Source organism: Musca autumnalis, unplaced genomic scaffold, assembly GCF_047663935.1.
Source record: "Musca autumnalis isolate F117 unplaced genomic scaffold, ASM4766393v1 scaffold_4, whole genome shotgun sequence".
NCBI lineage: Eukaryota > Metazoa > Arthropoda > Insecta > Diptera > Muscidae > Musca > Musca autumnalis.
This window is the reverse complement of record NW_027411977.1, coordinates 99684994-99701396: the sequence shown is the minus strand read 5'-3', so window position 1 is coordinate 99701396 and position 16403 is coordinate 99684994. Positions and strand designations below refer to the sequence as shown.

Below are 16403 nucleotides of genomic sequence, written 5' to 3'. Positions count from 1 at the left end.
GCCAAATTACATACAAACTGAAATCGGGCGGTACAGATTGTATCACCTCCTTATAGCACAATGTCATGACTATAATTTACCAACTTAAACTTATGTATCTCAACAATCGTACAATCTAGGAAAAAAATTACCAAAGTCAATCTTGTAGAGAATTTCCACAGCTATATGATTTCGATAAGTCTTGCCGTTCCCAAGCAAAATCGTGAAAAAGTATCATTATATTGGGGCTATGTTGAAAATTGTTGATGCAGATGTGTGGTGACCACTACAACCTTCAAATGTCAAATTACAGTTAGTTCGGTTAAAAATTGTAGCTAAAATCATCAAATTACTGAAAATCGGGAGGTACTTTTATATGGGAGCTTTATCAATACATGGACCTTTCTTTACAATTTTTGGTGGAGAGGTGTGGTGACCGCTAAGAATTTCAAATGTCAAATGTTTAAATTACACATAATTCGGTTAAAACTTGTAGGTAAAATTCTCAAAATACCGAAAATCCGTTATATGGGGATACCGAAATCCGTTATACCGAGGTACCGTTATATGGGGCTATACCAAAACATGGACCTACGTTCATAATAATTTCGAATATAAGTTTTTTGGTCACTAAGAACCCTAAATATCAAATTATAGCTAATTCGGTCTAGAAATGTGACTTAAAACGTCAAAATACCTGAAATCGGGCTGTAACGTTATATGGGGGCTATTCCAAAACATGGACCTATGTCCACTAGTTATATAATTTAAGAACCCTAAATGTCAATTTATAGCTAAATCGGTCAGAAAATGTAACTAAAATCGGATGTACCGTTATATGGGGGCTATACCAAAACGTGAACCTATGTCCACAACTTTTGTTATATAAGTTTATTGACATTTAAGAACCCTAAATGTCATCGGTCTGAAAATGTAGCTAAAAACGTCAAAATACCGTAAATCGGAGGTACCGTTATATGGGGCTATACCAAAACGTGTACCTATGTCCACAACTTTTGGTATATAGGTAGCCTGGTCACTAAGAACCCTAAATGTCAAATTATAGCTAAATCGGTCTGAAAATGTAGCTAAAAACGGCAAAATACCGTAAATCGGGGGGTACCGTTATATGGGGGCTATACCAAAACGTGGACCTATGTTCACAACTTTTGTTATATAAGTTTATTGACACTTAAGAACCCTAAATGTCAAATTATAGTTACATCGGTCTGAAAATGTAGCTAAAAACGTCAGAATACCGTAAATCGGGGGGTACCGTTATATGGTGGCTATACCAAAACGTGGACCTATGTCCACAACTTTTGTTATATAAGTTTATTGACACTTAAGAACCCTAAATGTCAAATTATAGCTACATCTGTCTGAAGATGTAGCTAAAAACGGCAAAATACCGTAAATCGGGGGGGTACCGTTATATGGGGGCTATAACAAAACGTGGACCGATATAGCCCATCATCGAACTTGACCTGCCTGCAAACAAAAGACGCATTTTCCCAAAAGCGTTCTATCTCCATTTTTGTGGATGCTAGAGTGATTACCACAGACGGACGGACGGACGTGCAAAGATCGACTCAGAATCTTACCCTGATCAAGAATATAAATACTTTATAGGGTCGCAAGTGAGTATTTCAATGCGTTACAAACGGAAAAACAAACTTAATGTATGGAGGGTATATACTATGGTGAAGGGTATAAAAACTAAAAATGTGACTAAAATTTCTATATCTCAAAAATAGTAAAGCCTACTAACAAATTATAAACTTTGACCGCGATTTAATCAAAAAACCCTCCAGCGATTACTTTTTGTTTTTGGATTTTTGTCATCTACAAAAATATCTGTTTCAGAATCCGCAAAAACTGCCTAGGTATAAGCGGTTTCCATTTGAAGTTAGTTAAGCCGCACGTGCTTGATATTGTTTTATAAGGAGACGATACAGTCAGTACATTGTCCCAATTTGAACTTCTATATCTCAAAAACGGCAAACCCAACGAAAATATCATGAAGACAAATACTGTAGAGAATTTTTACTGCTACAACGTTTTCTTTAGTCCCATTTCCATAGGAATCGTGTTTTTTGATTTTTCTCATCTATTTCAGAATTCGTTTCCTTCCGTTTAAATTTGTGTAAGGCGCACTGTGTCAGACATGGCTGAAATTTGGTATTTAGTCTTCGTTGGGGGTATAAAACTTGCCCCCAGAAACTTGTCGATAGGCCCACGCCTATTTCCGGTATTTTGAAGATTGTGGCCTAAAAATTCCAACAAAGCTGCTGACATTTGGTATTTGGTCCTCATTTAGGGAATTAAACGTTCCACATGAAATTTGTCGGTATAGGTTCACGCCTTAGTACCACACGATTTTCGGTATTTTGAAGGTTTTAGCCTCATTATCCCAACGACATGACTCAAATTCGGTACTTAGTCTTCGTTGAGGTTGTAAAACGTTCTCCCAGAACTCACCGAAATTTCTGAAATTTGATATTTAGTCTTTGTTGGAGGTAAACGCCTTTCTGACTGAAATTCGTCAGAGTTCACCAGCAACAACAAATTCAACCGCTGCGTTTGTGTTGGGCACACACACACTCTGGATAAACATCGTGTGCGTTAATTCATTGTTAAAACAAAGATGATCGGTGGTGAGAGCAACGTTCAAACTCACCACTATTAAGATTGTGTGTGTTCACACAGACACGGCTCGCGAGCCCAGTGGTGATTAACACTGCTCAAGATTAGATATGGGCGCGTGTCGTGCCGTGAGTAGTGCGTCGTGCCGGAATGCATTTTCGCCTTGCGTGATCGTGTTTTTTTTTTGAACACGACACTACTAAACACGATATGCTCTATGTGACACGATCGTGCTAAATTTTCCTTTAGAAATCTTGCAAGATACCTTACTAAACACGAACATCGAACAAGAAACCGACCAACATATTCCTAAAATTATTTGCTTCGTTTTTGCAGTCTGGTATATTGCCGTTTTGTTACGGAGAGGCCAGAGTATGAGTGAAAAAAGATGATGTTTGTTTGCCATTTGTTTTGTTCATTTGAAAAGCAAATACAAAAACTACTATGTGGGTTAACGCAAATCAGATGTTTATCTGACTGTATTATTTGTTATGGATGATATTAAAAAACATCCTCTTCCCGAATTGAGAAAACTGATTGACTGCCCAAAAAACGTTGTGAAATATTTTAAGCACTCGGAGCTAAACAACAAATTGTCGAAAATGTTAAAACAAAATATAAGAACACGTTAGAATTCAACATATGGTAAATTTCAAGTTTCCTTTTCAATACCATTGAAAAAAAAAAATATTTTTTTTTTTGCGAGCGCATCCGCGGTTTTTGGTACTTACGTTAAGAAAAAAATTGTGGTTTCAAATATGTTTTCGTTCACAAAATTGGATGCTGCACCCAAATGTTATAGGAGGTTTTGTTTCCTTATAAAGAAAAAATATTTAAAAATTCCCTTTGGGTTGTAATAAAAAAATGTATACATAAATCGTTAACAGAATTTGATATCTATCCGTAGATGCTAAAATATTTGCAAAATTATTTTTATTTTCGCGGAAAATAAAAAATAATGAAGAAATCTTGGGGTAAATTTTATTTATTCTAATTCAGAGTCCATAAAAATCTTAAAAAAAATAAATTAAAAATACGTACAGAATCTAGACAACGCATAGAGAAATGTGAGACCGAAATTATAAAGATTGGGTTCAACAACAAAAGACGAAAACTTATAGTTGAAATTTATTTCAAAAATATATATTTTGGTTTAATGCGAAAAATTTGAGAAATATTTTTGGGAGTTATTCTACTATTTCGCTAATTTTCCATACAAAACCTGAAGTATTTTGCTAAAACTATTACAAGGAAAATAATTTGTCATCGTGAAAGTATATTTGCTTTTTGCGATAAGCAATAGAAATAAGTAGTTGAGAGTAATAATGAAAATACAAAAAAAAAAAAAAAAAAAAACAAAAATTAAAAAGCGTGTAGTTCGCGAATCCGTTTAAATCAGTTGAGGTGCATGTGCTTTTCGGATACAGGGAGTCCATGTCTATCAAAATGTATGGATTTTCCCATGTTTTATTCAGCGGCCAAAGTGTGCCATCAGTTGCATCTTTCTATTAAAAAAACCTTCAAGTGGGCAAAAATTACGCGATGTGCATATGACAATAAGAAGCATCCGATTTCAATGGCCGCCTATTAAAAATAGGTCAATATAAATTATTTTAGGCAGATTCGTCAAGAACAGTGGGTGCGCCACCACATTCTATTTAGGGATAAATAAGGATATTACTCCCGAATCTTTGTAATTTGTGACACACCTTTCTGGCAAATATAATAATCGCGTATAAAGGATTACATTTATGTAAAAATAATCAAAGAAAATCGCGGTTCAATTCGCGGAATTGTCAAACTATAGTTTTGCAGATGTTCCTACTTTCAAGGTATCTATATCCGGCGTTTTAGTAGATGGATTCGAACGCGGAAGGGCTTATTAGATCCGGCACGTAAAAAATCTAAAATCTTGCGGTGTTCAGGGGTACCTGTACGACAGTTGTAAATTTTAAAGCCAAAAAATATGTTTTTTCAGAAAATTTACGCACCAAATTTTCGCCTTTGGACTCCTATTACTAAGAAGCTGTACCGAGCACACTCATGAGATATACATCGAACGGCGTGGAATCGCGAGTTCTACAATCCTATAAACTAGTTTCGATTATTATTTAGTTGCACCATCTAATTATAAGAAAAATTCGAAAAACACTGAAATCAAAACATCAAAATATCAGCATCGATTTTAGGGGGATGCAGTGTATATATCCAAAAGTCATACACTAAAACCATGTTCGAATTTTGCGTGGTTTGCCCAGAAATCAAGAAAGAACACAAAAAAACTTGTAAACTTCATCACGTTTTTACCCATTTTTTAATATTACCACCAACACAGCTTCCACGAAAATTATTTGTTATGGTCCATATTATGAGATCGTGGCTAGAACACTTCAATTAATATAAATATATTCATATTTTATGCAATATATTAACAGTTCGCGACTTATTAAATGGTGAACCTCAACTTCAACGATTGTAAAACTTTTTTGAATATTACCATATATACTTGAGAGCATGTACCAAGTCCAGAGTCAGATTAACAGCCTGTTTCTGTATGTCGAAAGAAAAATGTGTGCGAATGAAACACGTCCAAACTTTAGTTTTCGAAATAATTTTAAATTTGCTTTTGCTTCAAAAAAAAAAAAAAAAAAAAAATTAAAAACATACAAGACTTTGGAGGTGTTTCATTCGCACACATTCTTCTTTCGACATACAGAAACTGGCTGTAAGAGTATTTTGCTACAAAAGCATGAGTTGGATCGTATATCTGACTTAAAGTTTTCATTGCTAGAACTTCTATTGGGTTTTCATAAAATATGCTCGGAAAAGTACCCTACTATGCACATTTTTGCCCTTTGGTCTTAAAAAGTTTTGAAAGTCTGCTCAGTTGAAAGATTTGAAAGCTAAAACGGAACAATAATTGCTTAAACGCTTTGTACCAACAATGGCACATCTTATAGGGGCGTTTTTATTTCCGCCGTTTAACAGCTCATTTAGACTAGCCATAAATCCTCATCTGGATTTAATAAATCCATTACAAATCTCATTGAATTTAGATATACCTTTTCGAGGATTTAAATTTCAATCAGCTGATCAATCAGCACAATTAACAAGGTAGATGCATCAGCCCATCCGATCGAATTTGACACGTCAGAAGAAGTTGCTGTAAATTGAACTCGTCTCAAAAAACATACGGCAAATTACAAATTTGTTGTTTAATATTGAAAATGTTAGCTTATTATGATACTAACGCAAATTAATGAGCAAGTAAAGACTTATTTTATCGTTTAAACATTGCAAATATTTGTCTTGGTATCATATTTGTATATCAAATCAATTTTTTTTTGTATCCTTTACAAATTTTGACATTTTAAATTATTTTTGTAATGGCAATCCACCGATGAATCTACCTTGTTTCTTGTCCCAGCATGCAACTTTTTGTATTTTCTAGCAACATGTTGCAAAAAACAGAGTTATATACGAGGATTTATGCTGGATTTAAAATAAATCCACCCAATACGAGGATTTATTTTTGTGTGGGAAATCAGGTAGATTTTGACCGGATTTAGCAAATGAAACCTGATAATACACTAAATCCGGCTAATGAAGTCATATCTAAATGACCTATAAAAAGATTATTTTTTATTAGCTAATGCAAAAGCAATATTACTTGATATACAAAGTGAGAATATATGATGAGCTGGAAATTACAATGCCACATTTACACTAATTATCAGAGTTTTTGGATCAAAATGGCAAAAAGACGAAAAATGAAAAAGTTGATACAGAAATTGATACATATTATCAATTGCCGTATCTAGCCCGACTGATGTTTTAAACTTTTGGAAACATCCTAATCTAAAATATTTAGAACAATTAGACAGGAAATTTTTGGCTATACCCGTCAGCTCAGCAACGAGCGAGAGATTTGTTCTACATCTGGAAATATTCTAAACGAAAGGCGTACTAGATTTTTGAGTTCTAACTTGGACAAAATAATGGTTTATAAATAAGAATAGAAAAAGAAGTACATATGAATATTTTTTAAAAACAAATGTACACCTACATATATCAATTTCTCCTTTTTATACCCTACACCACCTTGTGGTAAGGGGTATTATGTATTTGTGCATTAGTTTGTAACATGCAAAAGGAACCGATATAGACCCATAGTTCCTTTTAGGGATATACATAGAATCACTTTATGAGTCGATTTACGCATGTCCGTCTGTCCATGTATTTTTGTAAACAAAGTACAGGTCGCATTTATTGTCCGATTCGCATGATAATTGGGGAAGATAGTTTTTTGGCATAGGACGAACGAATTTTGGTAAGAATCGGTTCAGATTTGAATATAGCCCCCATATATATCTTCGGCCGATTTAAGGCATTTGGTGCAAGAAAAACGCTATATATATGTCCGATTTCAATGAATGTGTGAACACACACAATCTGTGTGAACACACACAATCTCAATTGTGGTGACTTTGAACGTTGCTCTCACCACCGATCATCTTCTTTGTTTTAGCAATGAATTAACGCACACGATGTTTATCTAGAGAGGGATAGATAATCTCGTATGTGTGCCCAACACAAACGTAGCGGTTGAATTTGTTGTTGCTGGTGAACTCTGGTGTGAACCAGTAGATCAGTGTTCACCAGCGAGCTGCTACTGAGAGCAAATTATCGTAACTTTCAATCCAAAACACACGGTAATGTATGCTCAGTTGCTCTCCGTACGGGCTCGCTGGTGAACACTGCAGTAGATAAACATCGTGTGCGTTAATTCATTGCTAAAACAAATAAGATGATCGGTGGTGAGAGTAACGGTCAAGCTCACCACAATTGAGATTGTGTGTGTTCACACAGACACGGCTCGCGAGCCCAGTGGTGATTAACACTGGTTCACACAGACACGGCTCGCGAGACCAGTGGTGATTAACACTGGTATAGATCAACGTTGCGGTATATCCCCCAGATTTTCGTAATTCTGAAGGTTGTGATGTCAATATCCCACCGAAAGACTGACATTTGTTATTTATTATTCACTGGCTTTATCAAATATTCGAGAAGGGAATTTTCAGCGTGGCGGTAGAGCTTAATACTTTCATAAAAGAAAGGAAACTGTTTGTTCCATTTTACCTTCGTCGTTCTTACTTGTTTTATTTCTTTCATAGATTGAGGGTAAATGAATATCTGTCGATATTATGTAATTTATAATACTGTACGATAAAGCCTTTGACATAACAAATTAAAGCTGAAAGCTCATTTATAAATACCTATAAGATTAAAAGTTTTTTTTTTTTATTTTTCCAATGTTGTATGAGTCATTTCTTGTCTTCTTTGCACTCAATATACATATCTTTACAGTGTTTTATTTATTTATGAACTTACTTTCGAAAGTAATACTGTACTTACTTGTCAACGTCAATAGTATCGGGATTATAGATCATGTTCAATAATGATAAGATTAAGCGCCGATCCTTGTCATCTGTAACACGACCGCCATAGTTACATTCACCGGTGAGATATACATGGCCACGAAATGCAATACTATGGCTTTGCGCTATAAACATTTTCAGTTGTAGCAATGAGATTCTGCAAAAAAAAGACAAAAATAACTTGTGGTAAATATAAGAAAAAACTAACATGGACTGCAAGTGGAAGCAGAGCAACCATCTTAAATGCAGGCACTCGCTGCGTCCATCTCATACAAAAATTGAATGAATACATCTATAGTGATACTTGTATATGTAAGTATGTGTGTGTAAGGATAAGAATGAGGCAAGTTAAATGAAACCTAAATCCCACCACAACGACAGAAAACACGAAAGCAAAATAAGAGAAAACATCAGCTATTTAACCTCAACGTTGCTAAGAATGAATGCTGTTTTATGCTGACCATGCCATGTCCTTTGTAGCATTTCAACACCCATGAATGTTAAGGATTTGAGAATTGCACCCGACACACACAAACACATTCTAGCTATTGAATGGACCGGAAATGATGTAAACTGTGTTCAGGTACTTTAATGCATTGCCTTTCTCGAGAGGTGGAGATAAGCTTCAACTAAATTAATGGGAAAAACTCACTTTAAATCTGCTTCGCTGAATTCGTATGGTATATTCCAGCCAAGTGGTCCAAATTCACGACGTTCTTGGACAACAGCATGAAAGAATACCAAAGCAAATACGCCCCGTAACCAGCTCTTATTTGCCGCCTCAACATGGACAAATGCATTGCTAAAGAATTTATCGCGCACCAGCGGGTCCGAATTGAATGATCTCTGCATATTGGCTTTGAGACCCTTGGGCGCCTCGTTGGTCATCTTAACAGAATTCTGTAGCACAGATACAGGAAATACGGAGCTGGGATACGAAGTACACCAGAGCCGATAATCCGGATGCGCTGATTCGGCCAATGCACTGTCATTGCAAATGCGCTCTAATTCACCCATCCAACTAACAGCTACGTGACAATTTTGCAATACCACCCAATGTCCATGACGATTGGCTTCAATAATCATCTTTTCAGCCCGTGGTCCCTGTCCTTGACCCAACGATATGGTTTTTGTTCTGCAAAGAAAAAAAGATTGGATACATATTGATAAAATTATTTTATTTATATTCACATTTGAATGAAGAAAAAGAAACAAAAAGGTAGGAAAGTATCAGTCAGCTGTGCTGACGGAGAAGCAAACACAATGATTACGCCGTTAATAAAATATATTGATTTTATATCACGAATTTACGTCAAAATTGGTGGAATCTGTAGGTACCGTAATGTAGGGCTATACCAAATAATTAACATATTAAATTACGTTTAATTAAAGCTGATACATGACTAGATGAAAGTTTAGACCAAATCAATTACTCCCTTCGAGAGATATCGTTCACATCTGCTTACTGAAAAATTTAGAACTTTTGTGAGGAGGTACCCGAAGTGGTGGACCGATATAGCCCATCTTCGAACTCAAACTAAGTTTGGAAAAATTAATACCAATGCAAATTTTGAAACGAATCGGTTGATCCGTTCGAGTGTTATCGTCCTCACCAGCCATGCAGACAGACGGAAGGACATGGCTAAATCGACTCCAAATTGTCTAAAACAGATTTGATGTGTACAGCTAATGCTTTTAAATGCTGGATTTTAAACCTTTCTTACAACAGGTGGGGGTATAACCATCATAGTATAGAATGTATATTGAAATTGTTCTTCTATTTGCAGCACATCGAGTTAATCACTTGCGACCACATAAATTACATATACACGCAGAAAAATATATGTTAGAAAAATGTTTGGATCCAAACAAGTATTTGTTGGGGACTGATTGCAAACAAATATATGTTTGGATCCAAACATAATTTGATTGTGTCCAAACAAATATATGTTTGCAAAATTTTGTAGGTGGTCAAACAACGAAGATATCGCAATAGCCGCTAATAGAACAAAACTTTTCATTTTTGCAATTTTAATAATAATGAAGAATATCACAGCTTCGGTTGGGAACATTCCAAAAGCAAAGTATGACTATGAAAGTAGAAAATCCCATCTTTACCTCGATGTAAAGCAGGTTGGCGTAAGTGGCCAAATAACGGAGATATCGCAATAGTCGTTAATACATCCCATTTTTTTATTTTTTTGTAATCACGATACACGTCGCAATTTTGATTGGATCGTTACGAAATTTTGGGGGTCCCACAGAGGAAAAAACCTACTGATTTTGGTAATGGTCGTATATTATTCAGGGGTCGGAATTTGAAAAAAAAAACTTATTTGTAGAAAATGCCAACCTTTTATTTCAAAGCAAACATCTTTCTTCTGTAAGAGGTATATCGAAAACAAAACCTGGCAAGGAAAGTAGAAAGTATCACCTTTACAACGATGTGAAGTAGGTTGTCATAGGTGGTCAAAAAACAGAGATATCGCAATAGTCGGTAATGCATCCCTTTTCCATTTTTTGTGCAATCGCACTACACAATTTTGATCGGATCCGCACGACATTTTGGGGGTTGAGCATACATTTCAATGTGTTTCACATTGACATTTACGCTCACTTGCTCTCAGAAAGCGCCCACAGGTGCATGTGTTTGTTTTTTTTTTAACTTTTGGGTTTGTATATGTTTGCACCCAAACATATAATTTGTTTGCACCCACACATATATTTGTTTGCAGAACCCAAACATATCTTATGTTTGGGACAGCTTGCAAACAAATATATGTTTACTGCAAAATATGTTTGGGACATATGTTAGAGAGGCCATTTTTTATACCCTCCACCATATGGAGGGTATAATTAAATTTGTCATTCCGTTTGTAACACATCGAAATATTCGTCGGAGACCATATAAAGTATATATATTATTGATCAGCATAAAATTCTATGTCGATTTAACCATGTCCGTCCGTCTGTTTGTCTGTTGAAATCAGAGAGTCAATTTTTGGTACAGAAGTTTTTATTACTTGCAGGATGGTTGGTATTGAAAATGGGATATATCGGTCCACGTTTTGATATAGCCCCCATAGAACGGTACCTCCCGATTTTCGGTATTTTTAAGGTTTTAGCTTCGTTATCCTACCAAAATGGTACGTAGTCTTCTTTAAGGGTATACAACTTTCCCCAGAATTTTGTCGGTATCGGTCCACGTCTTTATATAGCCCCCATGGAATGGTACCTCCCGATTTTCCGTATTTTGAAGGTTGTGGCTTCAATATTCCACCAAAATGGCTGAAATTTGGTATTTAGTCTTCAATGTGATATAAAACAGTTCGCCAGAAATTTGTCGGTACAGGTCCATGCTTTCATATTGCCCCATTTCCGACTAAAATTCGTCGGTATAGATCCACGTCTCGATATAGCCCCCTTAGAACGGTACCTCCCAATTTTCGTAATACTGAAGATCGTGACGTCAATATCCCACCGAAATGGCTGAAATTCGTTATTTAGTCTTCCAAGAGTTATAAAATATTCCAGAAGAGTATTATCAGCATACGTCTTCCTATATCCCCATAGAAGCGTATTTCTTGATTAGCGGTATTTTTTAAGTTTTAGCCACATTCTCTTACCGAAATATAGGAAATTTGGTATTTAGTCTTCTTTGAGTCTAAAAACTTTCCATCAGAAATTTGTCGGTATAGATCGACGTTTTGAAATAGCCCCCATAGAACGGTCCCTCACATTTTTCATACACGAAAGGAAACTAATTATTCCATTTTACTGCAATACAACTTGTGGTGGAGGATAAAAACAAGTTCGGCCAGGTCCGGCCGAACTTAACTCCGTTCTTACTTGTTCTGTGTGTATTCGTGATCAGGATAAAATTCTAGGACAATGTAGCTATGTCCGCTTTTGTAATCAGTTTAGCGTCCGCAATAATTGAGATAGAACGCTAACATTTTGCACCAAAGACAAGTATTTTTAGCTACATTTTTTGGCCGAAGTAGCTGAAATTGGACGTTTGAAGTTCTCAACGACCAACAAATTTCTTCACTAAAAATTGTCAAGATAGGTCCACGTTTTGGTATAGCTCCCATATAACGGTACCTCTCGATTTATGGTATTTTGAGGAATTTAGCGACATTTTACGCCCAAATCGATCCAATTTGGCACGTGGAGCCAAAACGTCTGCAGAAAAATGGAGGAAATAGGTCCACGTTTAGCCCCCATTTAAGGTATTTTGGGGATTTTAGATACAAATTTTAACATAACTACATCTAATTTGACATTTGAAGTTCTCAGAGGTCGAAAGACACGCCGTTCGGACTCGGCGATAAACAATATGTTCCATATCATTGCGTTAATATGAATCTAGGTGCACTCATTGATATGAGAGAAGACTCCCTTCCGGGATGTTTGCGGAACAATTATTATATTATATACTTATGTTGAATATTACTGAAAGTACATAGAGTATATCAGGAATATTGTCAATTATTTCATATTCCATTTCAGAAAAAAAGGATAAATTTTTTTCGCGCTACATCAACGATTTTTGATATGTAGGTTAAGAAAAAAATTCCCAGTACGAACAAAAGTTATGGCGCTTTTATTTCGCTTTTTAAGAAAGAAAATATTATAAAAACGCTAATTATTTTAATGAGCACAATTGTTACGAAAAAGTTCTCTCGAAGTGACTTCAGCGAGTAGATTGCATAATACCTGCAAAATGTTACATAGAATTCGCGGAATGTACATAAAATTGCTAAATTATTGAATATAAGTCAACTTTTTCAAAATTAAAGTCCATTTAGTGGCCATATAATTACATAAAAAATTGTTGTGGATCCAAACTTCACGGCGTATCAAATGAGACTGCAATCATACAGATTGGTGTTATAGTTTGGATGTTACAGTCAAAATAAGCACATATTTTGGTCAAAAAATATTTTTTTGTACTTTGGACTTTCTTGTAACTCGCGTTTTAGTGGATGGATTTTCACGGAGAATGACATATTAGATCCGGAATGTAAAAAACTAAAATGTGCAATCAAGTACGAGGAAATCGAATGACAATTGTAAAAATTAGGCCCGAAAAATATGATTTTTAAAAAAATGTTCGCACAAAATTTCCGTATTTGGATGCAGATTTCTATGAAGCTGTGTAGACAACATTCACAACACATATATCAATTAACTCAGAATCGCGAGTTCTATAATCCTATATACGATTTTTTGTAAAACCTGTTTGCGGAATGAAATTAGAAGAAAATGTCAAAAAACACTGTAAAACTGGCTTCAAAATGTCAGCATCATTTAATGGTAGAAGCAGTTCAAATTTTGAAAAGTAATACATTATAGTCCGGTCAAAATAGACATTGAAATAGCAAAAATTCCCACAGAGCTGAATTTTGGTGGAGAGCTAGGGTTTGCCATTAGAAGCAACGTCCTAAAAGTCCCCATCGATCCCATGTGTGCAAAACAAAATATTCGGGGTCAAAGGTCAAATTTTAAGGGTTTTTAGGTTTTCGGATTTATTTTTTGAAAACAGTTGTTCTAATCAAAAAGTGACTAAAGTAAATATTGTAGACAGAAAAATTATCTATAACTTGACCTTAGTAATTTTTTTCCTAGAAGGAACCATTCTTGAGATATAGCTGTTCTAAAAAACACATGATTTTTATGCACTTATAAGGGAAATATGCACATATTCAGACGAACCGGCTAAAATAAGCGAAGTAATCGGGTCTGTCCCCCAAAAAAATATATTTTTTCTTGAAGAGCGAAATTATAGCTATCTTCTATAAAAAAATCCAACAAAATCGGAGCGTGTTTAGTGGAGTTATTCAATGTTAGAGTCATTTTATGCGAAAATAGCCCATTTAACCTACGTGAATAATCGAAAGCCCAACGGGAACGACCCTAACGAAAACTCTCCGATTTTTTTCAAGTTTTGTCCGAAGGTAGGGTTTGTTGCGCTGATTGCGGAAATGTATAATTTTCAACGGTTGCGGATCCGGTTCGCCGGTTATTCGACCCGAAAGGCCAAATTTAAAAACCGGGATAGACCCGGTTCTACTGAACCGATTACTGCAAAGTGGATATCGTTTGAAAGCTTACGAAGTATCTAAAACATAGTGTCGTTACTTTAACCGGTTCGCCTCATAATATACTTACGCGGCTAATTCTTTATTTGACCTTTAGATCGCGATATCTCGAAAATGGTAAGTCTTTTTTAAGAATCATAAAGACCATTCTTGTAGATAATTATTAAATCTACAACTTTTACTTTAGCCGGCTTTTGCTAAGTCATACCGTTTTTGAGAAAAATTAAAAAAACTGAATAATGGCTCCAAAAATGACCTTTGACCCCGAATAACTTGTTTTGCACACATGGGATCGATGGGGACTTTTAGGACATTGCTTCTAATGGCTAACCCTAGCTCTCCACCAAAATTCAGCTTTGTGGGAATTTTTGCTATTTCCCCCTTATACGCATGTCTATTTTGACCGGACTAATTAGTGAGATGATCCTTATTTAGTTTGCTTCTACTTTTACCTTGACAGGAAAATCGAGAGAAGTGTGGTTTACTCACAAATCGAGAGACAACAAAAGTGTGTTGCTCTTTGCCGCGAGTGGACGTGTTTGCTTTAAGCTCCGAAAAAACAATCTCAAATCAAGGGTTTAAAAACTGTACTATCGAAAAAACAACATCATCAGTTGAAGCTGTGCACCCTGTGTTCATTAAAAACAAAAGAAGATTTACATAAGGATTTTGTGCTTTATTTATTACTAAATAAAAATTCGTGCAAAAAAAAAAAAACACACAAACAGCATAAATTTGAGAAAAAATATAAACAAGCATTAATACAACAACAATTGAGCAAACACTAGAGATTATCCAAGTGAGAGGGTACGTCAATAATATCTCTCATTGTGAAGTGCTAACTAAAAAGCGTCCCTATCAAAAAGAAATCTGTCGAAATTAAATTACATAGAATAACCGTTAAATTCAAAACGAATAAATCATTTTATCCAAAAATATTTAATTTGTATAGTATAGAACCCCAAGTCGCATATTCTAAAAGGGTAAACCTTGGCTTCAGCTATGTTAAATTTTCAAAAATATTGGTGATATATGCATCGATATTCAAACGAGCCATTTTAATATAAATCGTATTTGAATACAAATGAATGACTAAGTTTACTCAAAACACATGACACAAAATATAAAAAAACTTAAACACTTCATATCTTGTATAAATAAAAAAAAATGGATGTTGAAAAAAATTTGGTGGGGGGGGGGTTGTATTCAAGTGAGCGGCAGTGTATGTCCACGTTTTGGTGTAGCCCCCATACATATAACCCGACACGTCACTTAATGGAAGGTATTAGTCCCAGTTGAACAGTTGTTTATAATTTGGGATTTTTCGTTCCCAGAGGTAAGAAAATTGGATATAGTTTGGCGTTTATTGTGTTCAACCATAGACTAATTAATGTAGAGACAAAGAATGGCTCTCACCATTTTTCTGCGGCGAGACAGATGTCGTTTACGCATGTTTGTGGTTTGAGTGACAGCTACTTGTTTCACTCAAACGAAAACTCCTAAAAATATTAACATTTACCAACTATATGCCTATCAAAAAGAGTGTAATAGATAATTTCATATGTAAAGTACATTTTAAAGTGGAGAAGTTTGCAAACAAAGACCCTATTTGGTTGAAAAACATATAAATTGGTTTCGAAGTTGAGTCATTTGACTAGCCCCAGTCTGGCTTGAGTCAGATAACTAGCCCCAAATCGATTCGTGCGACATCTGGTGGAGAATGAAAAATGAGAGCGTTCGTAGTCTCTGCTTAATTAGTCTATGGTTCAACTTACGGTTTGTCTTTCTAATGTCAATTCCATAGCGCAAACGTCAAATAAATCCTCATGATGGGGTTACCATCATTTTCACAAAGAAATGGCTCAAACTTAATAATTTGTCTTTGTGTTTTTTTGGGCTACAAAAAAAAATCCAGATCCACTAAACGGTACTTCCCGGTATTTTAAAGGTTTTATCCTCATTTTTGCATGGAACTTCCTGATAATGAGTATTTAGTCTTTTGTGGGGTTCCAAAACTATTCCGCAGAAATTTTTAAGTACAGATCCACTTTTTGATATACCACCAATAGATTTTCGATATTTTGAAGGTTTTAGATTCATTATCACACCGTAATGGCTGAGAATTGGTATCTAGTTCTTTTTGGGACCTCTGTCATAATTACATATGTAACGATAAACTACCTTTAAAAGACGTAACTTTTGTGTCAATACTTTTGGATTGTTATTAGTTATC

General features: G+C 35.2%; 1 protein-coding gene across 1 annotated transcript in view; it reads right to left on the bottom strand.

Annotated features, from left to right (window-relative positions):
- Positions 1-16403, bottom strand: part of Dnah3 (dynein heavy chain 3, axonemal) — a 389565-nt gene that overhangs the window by 36660 nt on the left and 336502 nt on the right. The window contains exons 27-28 of the mRNA XM_073981508.1: positions 8719-9201; positions 8044-8223 (exon numbers count right to left, since the gene is read on the bottom strand). Coding sequence (XP_073837609.1) covers positions 8044-8223; positions 8719-9201 — 663 coding nt within the window. The remainder of the gene's footprint in view (positions 1-8043; positions 8224-8718; positions 9202-16403) is intronic.